This window comes from Polistes dominula, unplaced genomic scaffold (assembly GCF_049000335.1).
Source record: "Polistes dominula isolate Pdom_NZ unplaced genomic scaffold, Pdom_raw_medaka contig_533, whole genome shotgun sequence".
Lineage (NCBI taxonomy): Eukaryota > Metazoa > Arthropoda > Insecta > Hymenoptera > Vespidae > Polistes > Polistes dominula.
In genome coordinates, this window is record NW_028300886.1 from 141,006 (window position 1) to 168,876 (window position 27,871).

General features: G+C 37.3%; 2 protein-coding genes across 2 annotated transcripts; both read left to right on the forward strand.

Moving 5' to 3' along the window:
• Positions 1-403: 403 nt before the first annotated feature.
• Positions 404-2,275, forward strand: LOC149033529 (uncharacterized). The gene has a single exon (XM_089177097.1). The coding sequence runs from the start codon at positions 404-406 to the stop codon at positions 2,273-2,275; it is 1,872 nt and encodes a 623-aa protein (XP_089033223.1).
• A 21,887-nt stretch (positions 2,276-24,162) lies between these two features.
• On the forward strand, positions 24,163-25,717 carry LOC149033530 (uncharacterized). Its single transcript, XM_089177055.1, has 2 exons — positions 24,163-25,120; positions 25,473-25,717. Exon 1 carries the CDS (start codon positions 24,698-24,700, stop codon positions 25,112-25,114), a length of 417 nt encoding a protein of 138 aa, XP_089033181.1. The 5' UTR covers positions 24,163-24,697; the 3' UTR covers positions 25,115-25,120; positions 25,473-25,717.
• The last annotated feature ends 2,154 nt before the right edge of the window (positions 25,718-27,871 follow it).

Genomic DNA, 27,871 nt, shown 5'->3' on the forward strand with positions numbered 1-27,871 from the left:
TGGTGCAGACCTCTCAATCGTTTTCGAACCATCTGGAAATGACTATCAGACCGCTCAGGAGGTGTCTAGCACACCCGCTCCTTCATCCAAGTCCTCTCAAGCATGAAGCTCAGAGCAGCTCTTTGAGAGTTGCGATCATCTCACGTCTAACTCAGCCCATCTCAGTCATCTCACATTGCTGGCCACAGCAACAGCAATAGTCGTCTCAGCCGCTTCAACAACTCAAGTTCGTCTGCTCATCGACCCTTGATCAGAAATCTCATTCATCTCAGAAAAGCTCACCCAGCAGCTCAAGTTACAACGAAGGCACTCAAGGCTGGACGTTTATGGTGTCGGTGGAACACGGACGTCTCAAACAAGAGGAATTGTCACGCTCAACCTTCAATCAAGGTATAGACCACTCATGGTGACAATTTCAGCTCACGTGTTAAAGACAGTTACCACCATCCTGCCGGCCATAAGGACTCAACAGGAACCCGAATGGCCACACCTGAAGGGTTTACCTCTAGCTGATCCAGAATTTCTCGTTCCAAGGGCAGTAGATGTCATAATCGGAGCAGACTTCTACGGCCAACTCATTAGGCCTAATATCATTAGGTACTCAGTAGGAACTCCCATTGCTCAGTTATCAATATTTGGGTGGTTGGTCATAGGCCCAATTCAGGCACCGGTCACGCTTGCAAGGACAACTCATCTCGGCAGCTCTCAGGTATCAAACTCGTCCTTGCGAGAGTTGTTGACACGGTTCTGGGTCCAAGAAGAACCTCCATCATCGGACAACTCATCGCTTACTCCTGAGGAGCAAGAGTATGAGCTCCACTTCAAGACCACTCACTCAAGGGACTCAACAGGGCGTTACATCGTCAGGATGCCTCTCAAATCGCCCCTAACAGTCCTGGGAGATTCTTATCAGACAGCTCATCGATCGCTCCAACGAATTCTCAGGCGACTTGGCAGAGACACTCAGTACGACCGATTGTACACTCAGTTCATGCGAGAGTATGAACAATCTCAGCACATGCTCAAGCTCGATGACATCTCAGTTGGTAGAAGGCCACATTACTATTTGCCTCATCATGGGGTACTTAAGCCAGACAGCTCCACGACCAAGCTCAGGGTTGTTTTCAACGGTTCAAGTGCCAGCTCCACTGGTCACTCGCTCAATGATATCATGCACGCTGGTCCTAATCTGATGCTCAACATCTTTGACTTGCTCATTTGGATACGTCAACTCAAGTATCTCTTTGCGACTGACATCACTAAGATGTACCGGCAAATCAAGATAAATCCAGATGACCAGGATCTGCAACGCATCGTGTGGGTGAATGAACAGCAGGAGGAATCTCATTTTCAGCTCACTACAGTCACGTATGGAACCAAATCAGCACCGTTCCTGGCTGTACGAACGCTCCTTCAGCTTGCTGAAGACGAAGGCTCTCAGTATCCTCTTGCTGTCAAACCGATCACTCATGGGCATTATGTTGACGACATCTTCAGGGGATCCGACACAGTGGAACAGCTCGTGGAGACTGCTCAACAACTCATACGGCTCTGCCATGCGGGCGGATTCCCGCTGGCTAAGTGGCACTCTACTTCTCAGGAACTGTTGAGAGAGGTCTCGTCTGAGCTTGGCGAGACCTCAGGCATCTCATTCAACGACTGCGATACCAAAATCCTTGGTATTCGATGGTCACCTCAACAGGACAGGTTTGACTTCTCAACAATCTCGGCTTCTCCCTCCAAACGATACTCAAAACGTCTTGTCCTCTCAGAAGTAGCACAAATTTTTGATCCATTAGGCTTCGCATCTCCAGTCATAATTAAGGCTAAGATCTTTCTTCAGGCTCTCTGGTTGCATAATCTCGACTGGGACGAGCCACTCTCGGAACAGCTCATCTCACAATGGCTCAGCATCAGACAAGATCTCATTAGCCTCGCCAGGCTCTCTATCCCACGTTGGTTCAACACTCTCTCTAATTCAGCTGTTGAACTACATGGCTTCTCTGATGCATCGAAATTCGCAATGGCAGCCGTTGTGTATCTCATTGTTAACTCGTCGTCCACTGGCGCCAAGGTCTCTCTTATTTGCTCAAAAACGAAGGTCTCACCGCTCAAGCGGCTAACCATCCCGAGGTTAGAACTTTCAGCAGCGCTGCTACTCTCAACGCTCATGAATCATGTTTGCGCTACTCTAAACATGATCATAAATAAGACAACCTTGTGGACGGACTCTCAGGTAGCTCTCACATGGATCAAAGCCCATCCATCAAGATGAAAAGATTACGTACGCAACCGCGTGATCAAAATTCAGGAACTCTCAAGGAACGCTCATTGGAGGTATGTGCCTGGCACATCAAACCCAGCTGACTGTGCATCGCGTGGGATAACCACAGATCAGCTGGAAAAGCACTCTCTATGGTGGACGGGACCACCATGGCTCACTCAATCAGTGGCATCATGGCCAGCTCAAATCGATACAACTCCTGATGACTCATGTGCAGAAGAAGCTCGTGCTCGTGTTGCACATCACACGGCACGATCTTCTCCGAGTTATCATTGGGATCTTATTCATCGATACTCATCGCTCAGCAGGTTGCTTCGAGTTACAGCTCTCTGCAATAGATTTCTCAAGAGGCTCTCAGGAGAGCTTGACTCGACACCAGCAGCCTGTATCTCAGCCAAAAGCATGGAAGACTCACGACTCTTTTGGGTCAAGGCCACTCAATCGGCGTACTACTCAGAAGAAATCTCAGTGCTCTCAAGACGATCTCAGCTGCCAAGTTCGCATCCACTCTCTAGACTCACCGCATTCATTGATGCCGGCGGTGTGCTCAGGGTGGGCGGTCGCCTCTCAAAGTCCGAACTCATGTACGAGGCAAAACATCCAGCTATTCTCCCTCGTAGCTCCAAGCTCTCAGAACTCATCATCGCCTATGCTCACAAGAAAACGATGCATGGAGGCTCGCAGTCGACTCTGGCACTCATCAGACAACTCTACTGGATCATCGGAGGAAGAGCCCCAGTGAAGTCATATGTTCTCAGGCGTGTGGTGTGTGCTCGTTACAGGGGGATCCGTGCTCAGCAACTGATGGGCCAACTACCTCTGGCGCAAGTCACTCCATCACGCCCGTTCTCTCACACAGGCATTGGCTAAGCTGGACCGCTCACGCTCAAGACCACTCGAATTACTCAGCGATGATCCAGAAGACATCTCAGTGCTCACACCAGGGCACTTTTTCATCGGAACGGCACTCAATGCTGTTCCTGAGGGCTCACTCTTGGACATCTCAGCAAGTCGACTCTGCAGATGGCAGTTCATCCAGCAACGAGTTCAACATTTCTGGCGCATGTGGTCAACTCAGTATTTACAACAACTACCAGCCATCTCAAAGTGGCATCACGCTCACAACCAGATTAAGGTAGGTTCTCTCGTTCTCCTTACTGATGAGCGTTTGCCTCCAGGAAAATGGCCCATGGCTAGGGTGCTCAAATTGCTGTCAGGGGAGGATGGACTCACCAGGGTGGTATCGCTGAAGACGGCTACCACAACACTCACCAGGCCGATCACCAAGCTCGCAGTCCTCCTAGTGGCCGCTCAGAAGGCAGCATAACTCATCATCAACTTCGTTGCTGATGGCGGGCGGAAATGTTTGGGAATTAATTTGCCCAATCAGAACTCGCTACAGTTGTCGCTAAATGCAGACTCGCCATAACTCATCTCGGCGGTGAAGAAGCGCCGTGACGCCGGCTTCTCAGGCAGTCATCTCTTTGTCATCGCAGATATCACACGTTTCTTCTCATCTTAGTTCTTTTCAACTCGTTCCATTCACACGTGTTTTCTCGGCTTTGTCTACGTCTTCTCACAAAGTCATAGGTTCGGTGAGATTAATATAATCTACATCGTTCGATTCATAAGTGATTAATACAATCACGCCGTCTCAAGTCCACTCAGTATAACACTATAAGTGAAAGTTCGGAACGTAGTCCGCTCAACGGCTACTCAGTTCAAATCTCAACCGACACGCGGTGTACTCGTACGTAATTTTAATAAATCTGACCACTCACTGCAATTGCTCGGCGTTCTACTCATTTAAACCCACTCAATTCCTCAACACTTAAAATAAACAAAAAAACCAGGAAGTACTTCTTTTGTCCGAAAAAAAAGTATACATGTTTTCTTTTCTTTTTTTTCTTTTTTAATTTAGGTCGCTTACCTATGGTATACATTTACAAAATTTAAAATACAAAGTAATTTTAATTAGGATAGAAATATATCTTGTCTAAGGCTAGTATATTAATTTCCTTGCTAATTAATCTTAATAATAAACTTTTTGTCCTTATAATACGAAAAATTTTTTAGAAATTTCTCCACTTTTCACCAAACAAACTAGTTCATTGGAAGCTTGTAATATTACAAAAAATTTATCAAATTTCTATTTGATTAAATTTAATGCGAAATGTTACTATATTCAATAAACTGCATAGAATTGAAAACCTCAAACAGTTTAAGCGCTTTATTTGTAAAGTAGGTTTTTTAATTTATTGACTACTAGTTACGAGATATCCTGTATTGTGTGCTGCAATTTTAAACTAATAACAAATAGCTCTTTCAGTTAAGAATTAAAACAATGAATAATATATTTATACGGTGTAAAAAACATTAATTATCAATTCTTATAGAAACTATAACTTATATGATTAGATAATAAATAATATAGCCTTAGCACCCAAGGCAAGACGCTCTAAATAAGAATAGCAATCAATGGGTAAACTGTAAAAGATCTAAACTGTAGAGGATATGTGCGTTTAACCCTTTGACTGCTAAGTACTTTAAGTTGAAGGGATCGCTGAGAACTGAATACTATTTTTTTTTCCTTTGTATTTCTGAGCATACATATAAGACAGCAGTAAAAAACCCAAAACTTCGCCGAGCGCACATTTGCGTCAAGAATCTATATCGATGGCTTATGTAGGACGCATATATGCGCCCATAGCAGTCAAAGGGTTATTGTCTTTTTTCTACTTACAATTCTAGTTATAAAAATTCTTAGCTTTTTTTTCCTTTTTCTTTTTTCCCTTTTACTTTTTTTCATGTACGTAAGTCAGCAAAATGTTTTCTTTTTAGTCTTTTTCTATTGCGAGTAGTTTACGTTTTGATAGCTACATTCTTCAAGTATATTGCAGTTGCAAATAAATCTTTATTTTGTTTTTTTGTTTATTACTGTCGTGAATATTATGTCCTTTCGCGTATATCTTCATTTAATGTAAAACATGGTGCGTCGACTACAGTTCTTAATATTTTTGATTGCATTGATTACAGCTCTGTTATATGATTCATAGCTGCCGATCCACCGTAGTGATATATCATATAGGTTTCATATTGACGTTAAAATACCTTAAATTTATTTTCAAATGCATTTGTTTAACTTTCGTTTTAATCCTTTTTACTTTAGCTCATTTGTCTATTTTTGTTGTGTGCTCTTGTAACAAAGTCAAAATCACTGCTACATCTGGGTCTAGAATGATTAGCTAGTACAAGCGAAAAACTGCTTGAAGTACGTCAGCTTTCATTTCTTTAATTACGTTATTGATTTTTATAATAACTGTCCTGTACCTTAAATATGGTGCAAGTAGATTATGAATTTGTATTGATTAGTGGGTTCTAGTTCTGTGTAGGTCTTTATATCAAACATTAGGAAACGCTTTTTTTAATGTTTAATTAATTGTTATAATTTTCGAATCCTAAGTAATACATTTGGTATTACTACCTTCTGTTGAGATGGATTTGTGACTTTCTATTGAAAGTAATCAAAATATTTCTGTAAGGTCATTTTTTATCCTTGCGGTTCATATCCAACCGAAATTGGAAATTTATTGGTATCAAATTGTACTCTACAATTGCAGTTGCTTTAAGGTGTTCTTGGATAATTCGACTATGTACATGGTGTTCGATGTGCCTTTCCCCTTCCCTGATGAATGTCTTGTGTCCTATATATTGTAATATAGACTTTTAATATACTTGTAGTTTCTTGTAGTGAAGTATATTTTCAAAAGAAGAAGTATATTATAAGTATTGTTATTGTGTAAGAATGTTTTTGTTTTTATGACCCTTTGTAGCAATCTATTAACGTTTTAGAATGCTGTTTTAAGGGTAGCAATTGTAGTATAATTGTTGTTTGTTGTTTTAGTATTGCGTTTCGTTTGATTATTATTTTTGTTAGTGTTTTTTCTTCTTTATTTCTTCTAAGTAAGTTTTCTTCTTTATGTTCTTCATCGCGATGCGCTTCATATAGTCAGACTGTCGTTCCAGCGCTTTCGAGGTCCTCCAACGCCTCGTCTCCCCGATGGTGACTTATTTCGGGATATTTTGACTACTCAGTCATCAGCCATGCGAGTGATGTTGTCATTCCACTCAAATTTTTTGCTTAATATCCAGTCGTTGATATTATCGATCTGGCATGCGTTCCTAAAGGTCTTTGCTTTTTACTCTGTCACATAGTGATTTCCTAGCTATTCTGCGAACGATCTTTATTTCAGTTTCTTCCATGATTTTGCGTGTTTTAGATGTTTCAGGTTTTGTTTCTGCCGCATATGCTAGTATAGGTCTCATAGCGGTTTTGTATATACGCGCTTTTGCATCTATTCCTAGGTGTTTATTTCAGAGTATGGTGTCGTTTAATTGTGAGGCTGTTCTTGGTGCCTTGACGGCTTGTCCTCTTATTTCTGACTCTATGTCACCGAATCTCGAAATTTTTATACCTAAGTAGTTGAATTCCATCACTTGTTGTATAATTTTGTCGTCGAAAAGCAATTTAAATCTTAGGGTGCTTTAGATGTAGTCATGCACTTAGTCTTGGATGTTGATATCAACATCCCGAGTGTCTTAGCAACTGTGTTAAAAGTATATAGGAGCCTTTGCAGGTCATTTTAGAGCTTATTTAGTGCTTTTCAAATGTTTGATCATTTTTTGATATCTGGTCGACTATTACCACACTCGGTGCTGGTTGTAACATGGATGCACCTTCATATAGGTCCTTTAGGTAACTGGTCCACGTTTCCTTACTAATTTGACTAGCGGGCATGAACTCCCTTGTTTCTATCTTTTGGCTTCTTATGAATCGCTACATCTGTTTCTAGAGCCCGTAAAAGACTCTTTCTAGTCGCTTTGAAAAGATCTCTGAGTACCTGTCTTTTAGTTGTCTCACCACAGCATCGGTTTCATTCCGAATTTGTTTATATGCATTGTATGACTCAGCAGTTCGGGTTGTTATGTATGCTTTTTTCTTCTTTCTGCACTGTTATTTAACTTCTTCGCAGAACCATAGTGTTTTTTTTTTTTTAAACCTTGGCTTTTCTATGTTTTTGTTCCTTTAGCTTCTATAGCTGCAGTTCTGATGTTTGTCTTTAGTTTGCTCTAAGTTGTGTTGAGATCGTCCAAGTTGGTGGTTGGATGCAGTTCCATTTTTTCTTCTAATCGTTTCCTGTACAGATCTCGAATTGTTGAGTCCCATAGAGCTTCTACTCTTGCTTTGACTGGGTGTTGTTTTTTTTTTTTTTAAGATATACTTTAATCCAAATTGCCAAGGAGTAAAGCATGATCGCTTCCCAAATGAGCTGAGTTGAGTACTCTGACATCTAAAATTTCGAAAGGTGGTATGCATCTGTTCGTCACGACGTAGTCAATAGTTGACTTTTGACCTCAAGTGATACGAAACGTATATTTGTGTTGGGTTTTATGGTTAAAGGTGTTATTGATTTTAAATCTTGTCAGAGAACAGAGGTTGATCATAAGTTTCCCGTTATCATTAATTATGTGTTTGTTGAACCGTTGCATGACTCCGGATACTGGCTCATTACCGATGCGAGCATTAAAATCTCCGAAAATGACAATTGACTCCCTTAGTCGTATTGACTTCACGATACTCAAAAGTTCAATAAAAAAATTTCCTTCTTTTGTTTCGGCTTGTTGTCTTTTGGCGCGTAGACCGATATAATATGCAGAGGTTATAGTTGGGTCATCAACTTTACCATCACTATACGTGGTGATATATATTTTTGCATTCTCCACTTGGTTGGTGTATTTCATAAGTAAAGCGATAGCCACACCTTCTTTTAACTCTTTCATTCTTGTCACCACTATATATTACCACGTATTCCCAGTACGCTTTTTGATCTTTGCCTTTTTTCTTTGTTTCCTGTAATGCAGCAACGTCTACTTTCAGATTTTTTAACTCTTCTGGTATTTCTTGCTCTTTACTGTTAAATTTTTTTGACATTCCAGGAAGCTATTCTCAGAATAATTTTCCGTATCTATCTCGCTGTCCTTTTTCGTGCCTGAGTCGTTTTCCGTGTATCAGTCCTAATCCGAGGCGACTCTGTGGGTCTGTGAACGTGTTATATGTTTTACGTCTGGCAGGGAGCTAACCTAACCTTACAACCCTCATCGTTTATCCGGGCTTAGGACCGGCAACATAACCACTGAGCTACTCAATCCACTCACTGATTATGCAGGCGGACTTTCAGTACTTAGTGTTCTAATATTTCTGTATTTTTAAATAATATTTTGAGGAGTTTCTTAATTTATGTAGCACCAATTGTTTTCTTTTCGTTTAATAATGTTGAATTAGAAGTCGATTGTGAATAACATCTCAAATCAATAAATTTTATAATTCTCCATATAGTATCTGAAACAGAGTATGTGTAATCTTCTAAGTCAGTTACTTCTATTTTTTGTTGTGTATTTTTCTAAGTAAGAACTCCGCTTTGAAAAGGTGGCAAGAGTTTTCTTTAAAACTGCTTTTAAATCTCACAATCCTCACAAGCTTTGGAACTATTTGAATAATTTCCTTTGCAATTATAGCATCTTACTTATTCTTTCTTTTTCAAAATAGAGCATTTTGTCGCTGATTTTGTGCATATTTTACGCACGCAGGTATTTTATTACAATAATTCCTTGGTATGTCTGTATTGCTGGTATCTCGTGCACTGTGGAACTTTTCTTCATGTCGTGGTGGTGCTACGTTAATTATAGCGTCTAATATTTGGTTTATACAGAAAACATCTTTCTTATTGCTTCTACATTTGAATTCTTCCATAAGCAACGGCAATATCTCTTTCATATCATAGTAGGTATACAGCTTTGCTTCCCCAGTTTTTCTAAATTCAAACCATTATTTTAAAAAATTGGTGATACATTTATGTTTCGAAGTATTGTCCATTATTTCTCACTAACTTGTCCTATTATTCCACCAGTAATCGGTTCCCGCGTTGAAAGAACTAGTCATCTTCTGCAAAGATTTACGAATTGATCCAATTTTGGACTTGTTTATAAAATCGGAAGTGCTCATACGCAAGGCCGTGTGCAATCGATCGAAAAAGGTATAATCAGAGAGAGAAACGTTCGGAAAATACAGCGGATAGGGTGAAAGTTCCTATTTCAAACGTTTTTAAGTACGTTTTGACAATTTTTGCAACATGAAGCCGAGTATTGTCATGTTACAAAATAACTTTATTGTGTCTTTCGAGGTATTGCGGCCGTTTTTCATTCAATGTTCGGCTCAAACGCATTAATTGCCTCTGATTAAGATCCCTTGTGATTGTTTCAGACTGTTTTACTAAGCTATTATATACTACACCAAGCTGGCCCTACCAAATACAAAGCATTACCTTATATCCGTGAATATTCGGTTTAGCCGTCAGCGCATAGGCGTGAACGGGATTAACCCAATAATTTTCAGTGCATGAGATTGTAACAAATCTATTTTTCGTCACTAGTTATAGTGCGATGCTAAAATCCTTTCAGTTTTTTTCTTTTAAGCAGTTGTTTACAAATACAGAAACACCGTTCAACATCTCTCGGCTTCAACTCGTATGGCATTCAATATACTTTCTTCTAATCGGTAATAGATTATTATAAAGGGACATTTGAAATTTAAACAAAATTTTCAAAAAAAAAAAGAACTTTACGTTTGCTCCGGCATATTTTTTTCTTTTAAAACATCCGATAAGATTTTACCCTTTAACCATACTGCTTGTAAATAACGTGTTAACAACTTGACCTATAATGACGTATACCAAACGTCATGATGCTTCTGTATCAAAACTGAAAGCTACGTATAATATACGTCCTACCAACACGCTGAGGCGCTGCTTGAGGAGTAACACTACTCTAAAATTTTCAAAAAATCGATTTTTTTAGCTTAAAGTGTACTTTAAATGTCTAAAAACAATATAGATTTAGTCCCGAAGCAAAAAAGATTTTAAACATGTCAAAATATCTTGGTTTTACCGAAGCGCTTCGAAGCGAAGCGAAGTGTGAGGAATGGGACACTGTAGCGCTGGTTAAATCGTCGCGCAAGGCACCACCACCGTGAAGTTATATCATAGGTCAAGTGGTTAAATACTAGCCACAATGAAACATTTTATTTTGCAACCAACTTAAATATTTTTAATAGCAATGTGTGCTTTAACTTTAGGCCTTTCTTCAGTTACAACAGCTTTTACAATAGACTATATTTTTTTATTAGCTATATGCTTCGAAGTAGAATACTACTTTCTAAAAACAGTGAATTTTATATTATTTAAAATAAATACAAAGTATTTTTCTTATTAAAAACTTTTTATTTTCTCAAAAACAAATGTCTGCCTATAACTATCTGTTATACTATAATAATTACTAAACCCAAAAGTAAGGTTAATTGATTACTGAATTGTTTATTTATCCTAATGTTTTTAAAAATGTATACCTTTTTTTGGACAATTAAACGTAAGCAAAAGTTTATATTTTTTTGAAACTAAAAATTAATATCTATGAGTGTTAGAAGTGAAACCTTCAAAAAACTAAGTTACGAGAGAATGAGACGAATGCACAGTTTCAAGAGTAAGATAATTGTAGGATTTATTTAATATAATATTACCATATATAAAAAAGAGCACCTGCATTATCAGTGGGTGGAATAGGTGATAAAAACTACACTTTTCCAAATTCAAACAATAAAAATGGAATGCTGAATGTAATAGTCACAGATAGAATCAAAATCGTAAGATGTTTATCGAGGGAAATAGAATTGTTATAAATACACTATCGATCTCTTAGTGAAAGAAAACTTCACTCAGAGCTTAACCCTTTCGCTCCGACGGGCGTATATATACGCCCTCGAAGAATGACCATTCATGTACGAAGAGCGTATATATATACGCTCTGGAAAAGTGGGCGCCTGGGTACGAAGAGCGTATATATACGTTCATACCATATATACTTTGATTTCATACTTTATATGAGATACTTTTGTTAATCGAGTATCTGGCAACGCTGCATGCCTTAAGCAATTGACTATCATAAATTGTATATACAGGAAAAACTACAGATTTTAACGGACAGTCCAATGACAATTTAGGAAAATCAGGAAGTGTCGTTATGACACTCTTAGAACCATATCTTGAACAAGGCCATACCGTATTTGTCGATAATTGGTATGCAAGTCCCGCTTTATTTACAAAATTACAACGTCAGAAAACAAATGCTTTCGGAACGGTAAAAAAAAACCGTAAAAATATGCCCATAATTTCCAATCACTTAAAAAGAGGCGAGATATAATTCCATTCGTGCAATAATTTATTAGCATTAAAATGGCATGACAAACGCGATGTTTGGATGATAACAACTTGCCATTCGGTAGACATCGTTGATAAAACTAAGATAGATTATCGTACCGGACTACCAAGACAAAAACCGACCTGCGTCATTGATTATAATGCCAATATGGGAGCCGTTGACAACATTGATATGGTTTCAAAATCGGTTGAATGTATTTGTAAAAGCTTAAAATGGTATAAAAAATACTTTTTTCACATGCTAGACATGATTATGTGGGATGCATATAGTTTATTCCAATCAGCAACTGCGACAAAATTACCGTTTGCCAAATTTCATTCAACTCTTATAAGACAATTATTGCAAACATACGGGAAACAAACATTAGATATGAGATGTTCAGTTTCACGAAATAATAATAATCCTGAAAGACTTTCTGAAAGGCATTTCCCGTCTATATATTCGAATGAGGCGTCAAAAAAAAAATTAAGTTCGAAAATGTGTCGTCTGCAGTAAACGAGGAAAAAGACGTGAGTCGAAATACTATTGTTCACAATGTAATGTGGGGTTATGTGTGGTACCATGCTTTCAAATTTATCACACCAAAGTTGATAATTAATATTAGGTTTGGCTTTAAATACTTTAGTCATTTCGTTGTATTAAAAAATATCACATGAACATTAAAATAAAATATTTTAAAAAATAAATTTCGATTATACATTTTTATATTTTAGAAAGTAAGATGATATTACTGAATATAATAAATGTCATTGTAAAATTTAGAGAACAAGAAACGACTTCCAATTACTTCGTAGCACTTCGTACTTCAGTGTCAACTACTCAGTAATGCGGTCCGTTCACAGCGATCACATTTTGGCGCAAGCGCTCCGTAGCGAAAAGGTTAACACGTTGCGTATCAAGCGTTGTTACGTTTTGTTTCCTCCGGGCCCAAGTTTTTTCTCGGCGCACTAGAACGATAACGGAGAGATATGCAGGAAAACCAACAATTTAACTCTAGTAGATCCATGCATTGTCGATTATCTACACTTACAGTGCTATCGACCTATGTAATTGATACATTGTTTTGTTCTGAAATAATCTTATTGGTAAGTAGCTTATTTTGGATTTGGAAACGTTTATCGCTTTCCCTGGAAAGCATGCATCTTTCATGAATAAATTATTCAGTTTAGAAGCATACTTTTTCTGAAACGCACCTCAGTAATTTTTTATCCCAAAAATGTTTATTAGACGTCGTGAAAGTACAATTGAAAATGAGAGTAGTGATGAAAACGTTGTGAGTTTTAGAAGAAAAGTTAGAAATAGAATTTCGTCGAGTTCAAGCTCGGATACTGATGAATCATATGCAAGTGAAGATATTGAAGAATTACTAGAAGAACTAGCTTTAGACGAAGAAGAGAAATTGAAAACAGCTGATAATTCAGTGAAAAATATCCAATGGAACGAGTTCGATAGTAGGCAACAATCATTTCCGTTCACTGGAAAAAGTGGGCCTTTGTTGGATTTGCCGTCTTGAATTAGCCCTGGTGAAGTTCTTTCGCTATTCTTGAATGAAACAGTAATAAGTCTTTTAGTCACAGAAACTAATAGATATGCAGAGCAGAAATTATTTGAACATAAAACGACTGGTCACGCTGGATAAAATAAATGTAATCTCACCACTTCCGAAGAAATTAAAAAATTTATTAGATTAATGATTTGGATGGGTCTAGTACAAACACCGCTAAAGAAATGTTGGTCAACGGATCCTGTATACAATTTTTCATTGCCGCGCAGCACAATGTCCCGCAATCGATTGGAAGAACTGCTATCAAACTTGCATTTTGCTAACAATGAAACGATAGTACAAAATAACAGACTTGGAAAAATTTTACCACTTGTAGACATATTGATGGTTAATTATCAAAAGGTTTTTTCACCAGGCAAAGACATTATTGTCGACGAGACAATGGTTCCGTGGAGGGGACGACTAGTATTTCGGCAGTATATTCAAAAAAAGTCACATAAGTACGGTGTAAAACTGTTCAAACTATGTTCCACCAAAGGATACACATGGTCTTCAAAAATATATTCTGGACGAGATACCGGCGGAAAAAGAAAAGTTGGCATAGCAGAGAGTGTCTGCACTGAACTTACAGACAAATTATTGAAAGAAGGGCGTACTTTGTTTGTTGATAATTTTTACACTAGTTATGAATTAGCACTTAAATTTTTAAATTCTAAGACGCATGTGGTTGGAACGATACAGCGCAATAAAAAAAAATATGCCAAGTTGTGTAATGTCGTATCCGTTGAAAAAAGGTGAAATGGTGGCACGAGAAGATCCAAATGGTATTGTAGTACTAAAATGGAGAGATGTTCGCGATGTCACAATCTTATCCACAAAACATCCTCCCATCATGACTCCAAGCTCGAATTCTACATGTCGCGGGCGTCCTACGAAAATGAAACCTTTGGCGATAAGTGAGTATAATATTGGTAAAAGTGCAATAACTATTATAATAACTATATATTGCAACAAATTAGCAATATATTTACTTTTAGGTACAACGATAGTAAATGCACAATATAGTGTATCAGAGAGGTACACAAAAAAAAAATACATATAAGAAAATTCCGTGAACTTTCAGTCACTGAATGGTTGTCCTTAATAGATACTGTGCCCAACCCTAATAGACTCAAAAAAAGGAAACTGTCTCACCACTTGGAGATCCGCAGAAATCAGCAGGGGAAGCCTGTAAGAAAGATGTGCGTACTTTGTTACAAAAAGAAAAGAAAATGGTCGAACGCCAACAAGCAAAAAAAAACCTTAAAAAAACAACGTATTGTTTGAATTGCCTAAAATCGCCATAGATGTGCTTGGACTGTTTCAACGAATTTCATGCGACATAGTATAATGTTATAATATGTCATCCTATATAAAATTAATAAAAAGTAGAGTGTTATTTGTATATTTTTTATATTTCTACGCTGTATATTCTATATTTATATTTCAGAACTTGTTCCATTAAATTTGTTTTCAAAATGCAACTGAAAATCTTATTTAACTTCAACAAGAAAAGTGTCACCCATGTACGGGTGACGCGGTACGCAACGTGTTAAATAGCTGGTAAATCTAGTGTTAAGGAGTTACGTAATAATAATATTAATTATTGCAGTTTAAAAGTAATCTATAGTACATAAGATTATAGTACTGAAATTATATAAAATTATATGAATGGTAATAAGCAATAACGTCTTAATTAACATTGTTGAAAAAAATTTGTTGACAGTGTATTTTGATCAACTAATTATGTCTAAGCCCGAATATTATATTGACTAAATTGCGAAAAAAAATGTTGATTAAGACGTTATTGCTTATTACGATTCATATATAATATGTTTTATTTTAAATTATCGAATGGATTTGTATATTAATCGTAGTGTTAAAATAGCTATAGCTTTCACATAAGAATTGTACATTCGTCCTATTATAAACATTTTGAAAATTCATACATATTTTAATTCCTAACAGAGAAAGGGACCTGAAAGAAATAGGATACGAAGACCACGAATAGAAGGATCGCGCTCAGGGACGGGAACAATGGCGGGATTTGGTACGTGCGGCAATGAGCTTTCGAGTCCCTAATGCCAGTTAATAATAATAATCATATTAGCAAGGAGAGATCACGCTTGCGCGAGATTCTCTCTCTCTCCATCCTGTCGTGTCTCCTTCGCAAGCTGAGAATCTTCACCTTTGTCGCTTTGCTCAGCGATCTATCTTCCATCTTTTTCCATTTTTTTATTTTGATTTTGATTTTGTTTTTGTTTCTCCATAAGTTATATTATTACTTCAGAGTGTCAGACCGTCTTCGAACGCGGTGTCTCAAGAAGTGGGGGGGGGGGGTGATCACCTTCGTAACTACCCCTGTTGTTGCGAGAGCTTTTGGCTATAAGGGCGGGAATTAATCATCCGCCCTTTCCGTTCACCTACTTCCTTCATCGACATCCTGACACTCCCGTGGGTGCGACGCGTTGACGCCGGGAGTTTCCACGGGAACTGCGCTATACGAATCATCCAGCACATCCCTTTCGGGTAGCGTCAACGTACCCGCTAGTCCTCGTGACCCTGCCGTAAACCTGACTAGGAGCCCTTACAGGGTGGTAACATCCGGGACAGATGAGCCCTGTTTTTTTTTTTTTGGGAGGTTGTACTCTTCCTCCTCACGTATTTGAGATTTTTCCTTGTCTATCCCCAGACAAGTTCTGTAATAGTTTTTCAAACGTTTGATTTAAGCTGAGTCGTTAGATTTAAATTCAGTGTTTGTTTGTTATATTTACAGTTTCTTTCAGATAAACATTATTTAACTGTAAGCTTTGTTCTTCATCTATTTATGTATTTACTTGTGATATGTTCTCTGTGGAGATTAACCATGTTTACCTTGTTTAATGTTTTTCACATTGACATAGTTTGAGGTATTTATAATCTCTTTGTGTAAATTTAACGGTTGGTCGTAACCTGTTACTTGGAAAATTCTATCCATCAGGTGTAGTTATTGAAATTAGGCATATAATATCTGATTTTTTCCATCTGCTTTTGGTTTCAAATATTTTGTAAAATATTTGTCGAAGACATTGTATTATGAGTTTTTCATTTAGTTAGAATCTTTAATACGTTATCTTTTCAAATAAAGACAAAGCGTTATTCACTTTGCAATTCTTTCCTCCTCCTCAACATTAATTTTGTATGGGGATGATGTTCAATTTTCACCTTTTTCACATTTCACATTTATCTTTACGCGCCTATACTCGTTTCTTTGGCAGCAAGATACGTGATAATTCTCGAATACCTTTGACGAAGAGTGCGAAGTTATCGACTCGACGACAAAGGAGCATGCTTTCACTTCGGCGGTTGCGCGCGTACTCCAATATTATGTCGTTTTTAGTTGCTTTAATTTACATTTTGTTCGGAATTAGTTTATTACAATTTATACCAGAGCGGAGCTCATAATTTGATACAATATCGAACTTTCTATTCCTGACAAGACTCAGATGAACAAAATGAATCGTCAGCAAAGGAGGATGCAGCAATATAACATGAAAAAGGCTGAAGAGGGCGGCGACTGGTACGACCAAGTCGAAGCCAAACAGAGGTAACAGAGGCCAGATTTTAAGATCAACCGTGGCTGACTGACCCTCCGAAGCGCGGGATGGAGGGGAAGACCTCTACCAAAGGCGACACCACCGGTGATTCAGGATCCCGCTGAGGTTAGGGCTACCAGGCCGGTTCCCAATTTGAGAAAGGCATAAACTGAAAAGCTTGTGGACGAGCCACTCTATGTGGACAGCGCGTACAATGGCACATTGCCTGGGAGACATATCTACTCTCACAACATGGACTTTTCCACCTTTCCATTACTGTGCAAACGTGTCTACGCGGATTTGGAGATCGAGAATCCTCGGCTTCGAAGAGAAATTCCTTATTGTGCGTTCCAGCACGTATACACTAGTGCGTTAAACGCAATACTAATCGATCATGTTAGATCGGTTAATACCGAGGACAGATTTGCAGATGAGGAATCCCCATTGAATCTTTTCTTTAATGACTTCGTTGCACCGGGGCCCATAGCTAAGTACATGCGCAGCGTAGCTAACGCTGTTACATCTCAGGGTGATTTCGTCAAAGTCAACGTTCCTGACGCGGGCATACCCCAGCCGCCGATACTAGAGGCTGGTGAACAACAAGCTGTGCCGTCTAGTTTCTTTGGCAGAGTCACTGCTGATAATCATAACGCATACAAGTGTTATGTCTCACCCTATGTTACATCTGTGCTTGTGACTGCCACCGTTACGCAAAACACGGAGCGTAACTTCGCGGACTGGAATCCCTTTCCGCAGGGTTGTTTCCCGAATGGAACAACGCCTAACGAGAACCTTCTGGGGTATATAGGGCACGCGTGGAGAGGCTGAACCCAGAAGGCCTACAGGCCATCTCCGACGTCGTCTTCCCTAGTGAAGACACTACGGCGGGGCAAGTTCGGTGAAGCCCCAAATTGGTTGCACGGGTTTCGGGAGTCTGTTACAGACTAGCCGATAAATATAAGATGGTTGTTGGAAAACCAACACATGGGACGAATTCCGCGGCCCTTGAATGGATTAAAGTGTCTGAACTACCAGCTGGAGCGGACGTTAACACCACAAGATTGTCTGCCGTGATGGGTCCCATCCGATCTCCCTCTTCACTTGGGGCAAGCTAGGTCAATATTGTTGGCATACATGGCCTCAAACGGGAGAGGACCGACCGAGCAAGAGGCTTGCGCTTTACCACAGCCAATCGTGCATCGCCCACCAACTGGAACGCCCATATTAATGATAATTTTAATATGACTGGTCTTTTCGCTCCTGCGATTGGCAGGGATCTCGCCTCGTTGAGAGATTCCCTGCATAGCAGTGCGAGTCCTACCGGCACCACAGTTGAATAATAATAATAATAATAGAGAATAATTTTGTATACAACGCTTAATTCCATTCGAAGAATTAATAGCAGTCTATTTAAAGACACCCCATTTGTACTTTTTTAATACAATGAGAATAAATAAAAAATAATTGTTTTATTATTTCTGCATTGATTAAATTTTATATCAAGTAATTTGTGTAGATTAAGTTTGTGGCGTCGCGCACCAGCGCAGTGCCGACACCTCTCGGCCAACAGCGCGCAGCTGTAGCAGCGCGCGCAGGAAAAGTGCTGACACCTCTCGGCCGCCAGCACTAACATACGCAAGCACCTCGTGACGCGGTTCCGCAGGGGCATCTGATTGGCCTGACCACGCCTTTGATTGGTCAGAGCGGAAGAGTGACCACTGCGACCGTGGCTCTCTCTACTTCCGGATGCCTGGATTGCCGTGGCGGTGCACACGCAGAAAAATATCATCACTCTTGCTTCGCCCGTCGAACCGTCCGGTCGCATTCTTCTCATCGCGCTCTTGCCCAACATTATTTTCTGTGTAACCTTTGTACGTAAGCACGTGGCACACCACGCCGATAAATAAAATCTCGTCCCACGGGATCAAAAACATAATCGGAAGTTTCTTTCCTCCGCACGGAGTCTCATTGGCCCATTCTTTTCTCCGCGGCCCGTTCCTCGCGTTAGTGAGAACGCACCTTAACGCTTCTAGTGTCTAGGGAAAGAAATTCCCAAAAGCTCCTACACGCCAGAATTATCTACGATATGAAATTGTTTTGTAATTGTTGTATTTCGACAGAAAGATTTACTTATACGTAGGTTGGATCCTAAATAGTGGCAACTATTTATTCACAGCTGATAGAAAAGAGTTACATGTTCGCATCTGTTACTGTCCTTCAAAGTAGTCACCAGCGTAGTATAGAAACCGTTGCCAGCAGATTGGAAGACGTGGTATACCGTTAGCAGAGTCTGTTCTGTTGATGGTGCGAATAAAGCGGTCTACTGCCTCTCGAGTCTCTGAAACAGTTCTGAAGCGAATGTTACGATGGTTTCCGCATGAATTAACGGAAATGCAGAAATAGATGCATTACGACGCTGCTCAGATGAACTTGAAGCGCTATATGTGCGAAGGAGAGGCTTTCTTACGCCATATCGTAACACTGGATGAGACATGGCAGTAGACCGCTCCATTCGCACCAACAAAACCGTCTCCATCAACAGAACAGGCTCTGCTAACGGTATACTAGGCCTTCCAAATCGATGACAACGGGTTCTACACAACGCTGGTGACTACTTTCAAGGACAGTAACAGGTGCAAAAATGTAACTCTTTTCTATCGGTTGTGAATAAATAGTTGCCACTATTTAAGATCCAAACTACGTATACTTTTTTGTGTCATTAAAATAAGCAATATGTACTAAGAAAATATTAATAATATGTATGCTACATTTAAACCTCATATGATGAGTACTTTTGGACTACAATCGAAGTTCATCAGTTTTGCAGCTACAACTACTTGATGAATTCCGTAATATGGCAAATTTTATCAAGTTACTTCTTAACAAGTAAGGTATATAATTGTGTTTTGTATTATTTATTTACAGAAAATGAAACTGAGGAAAAAAGTGCATCGGGCGAAGGCTGAATGTTCTAAAAAGTCGAAAGCTGCAGTCAAAAAAGCTATTATGAAATTACTAAAAGGACGGGTGAGGAAATATCGAGGCGAGAGTTTTTATTTCAATTGGCAGAAGAACTTGGGACCGAATATCAGAAAGAGAAACAGATAAGCAAGGAATGCTCATCCAAAACAATAATAAATACAAATACGGGTTCTTCTGAACAGACATCTTGTCAAATAAGATATTGTTAAGTCAATAAAACAAACAAAATTTGTATAAAATGTAAAAAATACGTATGTGGAAAATGTGCAATACAAAATGCTGTAATTTTTAAAAAATGTGATAAAAATGCATAAAAGTAAACAAAACATACAATATCGAAAAGCGGGGAACGAGTTTTTATTGTAGCATCAGAAAAATATTTTGTTTACTATCTACTTTACTAAGATACATATGCTATTTTGAAGCGGTCATTTGATCGCTCATAGTAAGGTTAGGTATACATGAAATGTCGGTAGGTTTAGTGTTAAATTTAAAAAATATTGTGATTCGTTTCGGTGGGTTTGATTTACTGATGTCATACTTAGGTGCAATTAGGCCCACTATGGAAGGAAGTGGCTAAGAAGAGTTATCGGCAACAGTGAATCCGTGAAAAAAATGTTAAACAGGCATGCCTATGCTAGAGCTTTACGAGCTCACATTTTAACTTTTGCAGCTTTAGCTATAAAAATTTGTAAAATGTTTAATATGACGCAAGAAAGTGAACAATTTGTTAAACATTTTTTTAGGGATTGAGCGAAAGATCCTCCGCATCTCGGTTATTTTAATGCTGATTTAACATTGAAACGTTTAACAAATAAATTAATAATGAAATTACAGTCACTTGAAAATTTAACAAACACAGCAAAACTGTGAATTCAATACTTTAAAAGCATTACTGTTGCTTTACAATTTTTAGAAGTTGAACAAATGGATGATTTTTATTTACATCTACAAAGTATTGAAAAAATGTTACTGTTATTTCCTGCAACTGGTCATTTTGCTTAAGCAAAATCAGCACAAATGTATTTACAGGATATGGCAAATTTAGTAAATGTTATGGGTGCAGAAGAGTACGAGCTTTTTACTACAGAAGGTTACTTTACAGTTCGAAGAACAGACAAAGCATGGTCTGGTGTGTGGCCGGATATTATCATAGAACAAAAGTTAAACCGTTTTTTTTTTTTTTTGGAATAGATTTTACTCAGGGCAGAGAGGTTACACGCTCTATTGTCGCTTGATATTTATGAACCATGCCATCAGTATTCAATATAATGGAATAGAAAATTATTAGAAAATTATTTCGACTTTTCCTCAATTTTAAGTGAACAGCAAGTGGATCTGTCTAGTAGTCGTATAAAAAAGACGATAAAGACATAGATACTTTTGTTTTGACTTCAACAACATAATCCCTTTCAACCCGATAATTCTTTAATTTCTTTATCATCTGGAATAATAAGAGGTCCAAACATTAATTGCTATTTGGCAATAGAAATGGGACAAAAAAGTATGGCTACAGTGTTAAGTAATAGCGTTGCCGAAGCTTCTATGTCAAAAGTTTACAACATACAACCATTATCAGTAGCCAAATATGGATTTCCTTTAAGATTCCACAATTTCTTATCCGTAGATTCTTTTTTACTCTTCCAAAAATCTTGCATTGCTTTTAATGGCGATGAAGAAAAACAGCGTAATGCACTATCGTACGAATTGGCGCCATTTCCTTTAAGTTTATTTGACGAAAGTGGGCTGATGAGAAAGACAGCTAAATCTGAACTTAATAAAATCTTTAAAACAAGTATTTCGTCTGAACAATTATTAAAGTCTTCTAATTATGAGATCGATGGAGGTTGGTTACTTTACTACATTAGTTGGCAACATAGTATGAAGTTCGGCGATATTTTTCGAATATACTTAGATTATATCGTTTAAAATTTTAAATCTAATGCTCTGATAGTTTTCGATGGTTATAATAATGAATTGATTGGAATAAAGTCGTACGAAAGATACCGTCAAGGGTTGATAAATGTAGGTGCTAATGTTTCGATAGCAGAAGATTAGTTGGTCAATTTAAGTCAAGCGAAATTTCTTTCAAATGTTGCGAACAAGTATAGATTTGTACAGATGTCATCTGCGTATTTACGGAGACACAATATCAATACTCAAATTGACGATTAAGATGCAGATTGTTTGATCGTCCAAACCGCTCTTGAATTCAACAAAAAATGTGATTTAGTGGCAATAGTCGGTAATGACGTGGACTTATTTGTTCTAATAATTGCACTTACTCCGAAAATGGAAAATCTTCTTTTTTATAAACTGACATCGAGCAAAACAACAAATACTTTATATTCGATATCAAATCATCGGCATTTAAAACCATTTATATTATTTGCCCATGCATTTTCTGGATGTGACTCAACCAGTAGCTTCTATAAAAAAAAGGATAAAAAAGTATAATTTCTATTCTCAAAGATAACGAAGATTTACAAAATCTTATATCTATTTTTGAGCTGCCAGGAAAAAGTATTGATGATTTATATAAAATGTTTTTATTTTGCGGAATTAATTTCTCTTACAAATATTTGAGGCGCAAACAGTGAACTGTATGGCACTTAAAGATGAAGTTTTAACACTTTGCGGGCCGCTGTTACGCTGGCATGACTTATTTTCGCCAACGATGATGCTTCACATCGACGTTTGTATAGATAGACATACTATAGCAAAACATTTGACGATCAGGAAACATTGGTTTAAACTGTTTTCCTCTCCCAATGAACGATTTTCCTGAAGTACGAAAAATTACTCACTAGCAGCGCTAGTAGTTCGGTAGGGACATACACTGTAAGAGCTCTATTTAAACACATGGTAAAGTTGACTTATAAAAAACATGTTTTTGACCGAAGACGACGTTCCTGGAGCAGAATTAAAATTTGCAACAGTTAAAGCGTTTAAACATTAAAACGTTGGCTTGCGTGCCGTAACTTGAAAGTTACCGGGAAAAAAAAAAGAATTAATTGACAGGTTAGTATAAAAACTCTAGTAAAAAACTAGCGGTAAATTCAAACTGTAACAAGAGAAATGGAAAATAATTATAAATTTAAGATTTATTTCAGAGTGAAATATGAATGAAATATAAATGGTAATAAACAAATGATATAATAAATAAATTTCAGTCAGTCTAATTTCAATTCAGTCACTCTAATTTATATCCAATAACTGTGAAAAAAATTTGCTATTCATTTTTTATTCATTACATTAATGTCAAAAATAATTTTGAATACATTTAATTGATGATTCTAAGTAATTAGTTTATTAGTTATTTAGAACTTTATAATTTCGTAATCTTTTATTGGAATGCATTAGGGTCAATGATTGTATAAATAATGGAAGAGAAGGAGTTATTTTTGAAGGTATTGATAAAGGAGTATGGTTAATTAAGAAACAACAACGCTTACAAGCATCTTCAACGGTCACATCGGCATCTACATCTTGATCAACATTGACAAAAGATACTTTTACACCATTGCCTATCCATACAACTTTTTATCCTTATGATAATTGGCAAATTTTTCCATCTAAATAGATTATTCCCCGTTCATTTTGTTATGGTATTATACATGAGTATATAACACAGGGCAGAAGTTTACAGGAAAGCGATGATGATGAAGTAACAGATGATGATTTAATGCCTGTTTGTGGTAATTCTAAATCCATCCGAAGAGGCAGATTATATTGTATCAGCGATCGTATAAAAAATTTGCAAGATAATAGCTGTAATAATATTTATTATTTAAGGGCAAAAATCCAGTCATCTTTTAAAGTAACTAACGATTTATGATGTGGTAATAGGTCTCTATGAAGATGGATACATCATAAATGCTGCATGTCAATATCCCAGCATCAGAATCTTTAAATTGTTCACATATCGTCACGTTACTTTTTAAACTTGAAGAATATACGCTTCAATATGGATTCGAACCACTGACTTGTACTTAAAAAATAAAAAAATGGAATCAAGGTCGTAAAACTGGAAATAATCCCTCAAGTATCATTAATGCTGAATATCAAAAAGCTAAATCAACAAAAAATTCTAGTGAAAATGATGAAAAAGAAAATTTTATCCAGGTAATTCTAATAAAAAGATTTTCTACAGTTGTACCTTTTCCACCGATAAAATGTTATGAGCACGCATATGAATATTTATTAATTTTTTCTACTGTTAAATCCACTCTCCTTGACGCATGTATCCATTTATTGCATCTAACCTCGTCAATATGAGGTTTTACAAATGGTATAAAAAACACATTTTCCTCTGGATAGTGATTATCCAACGTACACCTCGCAAAACTAGAATGTTTTGTTGGCATAGTGGTTATTAAAAAAATTTTGTTGTGTATATATATTATTTTTAAATAATAATATAATATAGCGTAAATAACACTGTCTTAAGGGGACCTTCTACTCTGCAGTTTTAAAAAAATTTTTTTTTTTTTTTACATTTTTCGAATGTATATATATGTAGAAACATTGTGTTAAAATTTCAAAAAGATCCGATGTCTCTAACTACATTTTTTTGCTGCCTGAACGTTACTATCTCGGACCGCTCTCCTGAGCGATCGGCGCGCACGGTTCTTATATCGGCTACGGAGACTCCAAGACTTTTAAAATGCTGCTTTATTATCATCCATACGGTAAAGATTTCATTGTTAAAAAGTTGAAGTGTATTTTGCATGTGGCAAAACGTATTTTTAAGCGCGCTAATAAGGCAAGAAAAGCTCTCATACAAAAGAAGAAAATTTAAAAGAAAAACGCCTAACCGCCAAAAAAAATAAGAACCGTAGCAAAAACAGTAGTGAAGAGAAAAACGACTGTTGTGAAAAAAGTTCCTGAAGTAAAAACTAAAAATTTACAATCAAATTGATGAAAGAACTCTCAGAGATCTACGGTTTAGCAGTCAGAAGAAATTTGAATTCTTCATAGGATATGCGTAACGAGATTTGTGGGCAGGATACTACCACAAAAATTCGACTGATGCCAAGCCGAAGCATTCTAAGTGTTCCATCGACTGGTGAAAGTACCTCAAATCTAAGGCACATGGCACCTAAACACATGTTTAACGGCAAAAAAGTTGTTGAAATTGCGTGCAAAGTTTCGGCATGTATCTTCAACGAAGGATTCCGAACAGTTATGAAGATAAAGGGAACGATGGGCATGAAAATTGGGCCAGGAGCGATCGACTTTGCTAAAAGACGCGACGACCGACGTATCGAATCTGCGAACCGTCGAAGCTCTGAGTGCTCAAAAGATGCCAGATCAAAGTGGAAGAAGGCAAGACTGGAAGAAATTGAAGAATATGAACAAGAAGAAGGTCTATTGTACGGTCCAGGCATCGCAGATTAAGTTTAGGTAAGAATCTTTAACGATTTTGAGTAGAAAAAAACTTTAAACGCGTTTATCTCAAAACTATGTTTTGAAATACTAGCTCCATCGTATCTCACGAACCAGTAAACCGATTCTTATAAAATTTAATCCACATATTCTACACATGAGCTGTAACAAAGTGACGGAGAGTTTTTTCTTATATTTTAATTTTTACTATTTATTTTTAGTCAAAAACAATGAAAAAAAAGGTCAAATTTACGTTTTTTTTGTAATTTGTCCACCATTTTTGTATTTATTGATAAAATTTTTATATAAAACTGTCACTTTGTAGCTGAAGTCATACAGAATATAAAACCATTTTACTTTTATGTTTCAGGTAAGCCATTCTCAAGTTCTGATGGAGCTACCAAAGCACTATAGTTTTAAGGTGTTTTCTTATACTACTGTTTTTGCAATAAAAAATTAATTAAAATGAAAAAATAAAAATTCATTTATATAGTTTAAGACTCAATTTAACAAACCCAACAACTTTTATATCGATATCTTTTATAGTTTTCTTGGAAAAAATTCGCGAAAATAGCCTTTTTTTTAGGTGCTCAGAATAGAAGGTCCCCTTAAATGGAAATTTTTTGTTTGTCCTTACTACGAGTGCTGCCTCTCGTGACACGTTCGCTAAACTACTCTCAGCAAAATGGTTCATTCACCAGAGTCTGTTATTCGCGAATCTTTTTTCGCGGACGCTTGTCTTGATAGTTTGAGACTGTCTTTCGCTGCCTTCGAATATAGGAAAACTTACGTTAGATATCCTTCAAAATGCTTGTAGATGAGGAAATATATACTGATCTGTTATCAGAAGAGGATAATTCCTGTGATAGTGAAAATGATTCGGACAGTGGAAGCGATATAATTGTGAGACGATTCAAAAATAAGAGAAGACTAATAATTAGTGAATCTGAAAGTGATGAAGAGAACTCAGTGGCAAATGATTGGTCAGAAGTTGATTTTAAACCTGACTTTCATGCTTGCCTGGAACGGTTTGGGTTACAGGTACCATGCACACCAGATATATTATCAACTGTGGAATTGTTCATTGAGGACGATTTATTTAATTTGTTTGCCACACAAACAAACTTATATCATAATCAGCAGAATAATGATAACAATAATGCATCAACGAAGAATAAAGATTGGGTTGATACAAATGTTGTAGAAATGAAAAAACTTTTAGGGCTTGTTATCCTAATGGGAATAGTAAAAAAACCAGAACAAGACGATTATTGGTCTACTCACCCTGTATTACATACACCTATTTTTGGGAATACTATGCCAAGGAACCGATTTCGGCAGTTATGGAAGTATTAGCACTTCAGTAATAATGAGCATTGCCAAGAAAGCCTTGATAAAATAAAACCAGTCTACTCATATCTGGTAGAAAAGTTTCAAAAAATGTATAAACCTGAGAAAGAATTATCGCTGGATGAAGGTATCATTCCATGGAGGGGCAGGCTATCTTTTCGTACATATAATCCTGCGAAAATTATAAAATATAGAATTTTAGTCCGTATGGTGTATGAGGCGACATCTGGTTATATATGCAATTTAGAAATATATTGCGCGCAAGGAAAATCGCTAATTGCGACAATATTGTCCGTGCTATCGCCATATTTAAATTTATGGCACGATGTATATATGGATAACTATTCCAATAGTGTAAAGGTTGCAGAGGAGTTACTAAAGCATAAAACAAACGTCTGTGGCACAATTAGAGTAAACAGAGGATTGTCAAATTGTTTAAAATCTGCTACATTGAAAAATAAGTCAATGGAATTTCGTAGAAAAGGGAAAATTTTGGAACAAAAATGGAATTCGGGCAAAAATGTTATAACGGTTAAACAAAAGTTAAAGAGATGAAAAACGGGAAAACAGAAGACACGAAGAAAATATGAAGATATATGACGATATATGAAGATATCAAGAAAAGAAGCTAAGAAGCAAGAAGACAGAAAAAAATGAAGAAAAGAAGCAAGAAGACAGAAGAAAACTGAAAAACGGTTGGAAAAATTGTTACAGAGCAGCGTAGCACAATTTGCATAACAGCAATACTTCAGAAAGCATCGAAACATTTCTCTCTCCAATTTCTATTTTAGCATTTACCTTTTTTTCAGTTTTTACTTTTACAGCTTTTCTATTTATTAACATATTACGAACATTAGGACGTCACAAAAAATCACACGTCAAAAAAGAAGTTTTACTAATTTTACAGGTAAATATTTGTAGGGAAAACACTTATTATGTATCCAGCTAAGGATATCCGATTTCCCCGAGAAAACCGGTACCACACAGAAGATTAAGGAAAAACACTTTAATGAACACAAAACAAAACGTTAACAAGAGTAAACACACCAAAAGTAAAGGAACGCACTAAACTACTTTTCCGGGAACACTCTCGCTCAAATTATCTCGCAAATCGTTAATTTATTAATCGCCTTTTAATCGCACTCGATCACACCTTCGTACGCACGTATAGTTCTCTCTAAATCTCTCTCTTGTTCTCTTGTTCCCCATTTATATATTAGAGCCCCCTTGTTTCGGCTGCTAGGCGATACTCCCGTGGCAACATCTCGCCAGGCAACCAGTTTGTCTCAGTTTGCGCTGCCAGGGAACGCTCACTCATGGCTACGACTCAAAACGCCACGAACTTGCCCCTGTTTATGCTACCAGGCAACGTACCCTTGAAGCTTCTTCACGTCGCACACGCACACACACATACAACAG

What these genes read in the sequence shown, in the direction of transcription:
- LOC149033530 (XM_089177055.1), top strand. Translation starts at nt 24,698, where the DNA reads ATGCGTAACGAGATTTGTGGGCAGGATACTACCACAAAAATTCGACTG.
- LOC149033529 (XM_089177097.1), top strand. Translation starts at nt 404, where the DNA reads ATGGTGACAATTTCAGCTCACGTGTTAAAGACAGTTACCACCATCCTG.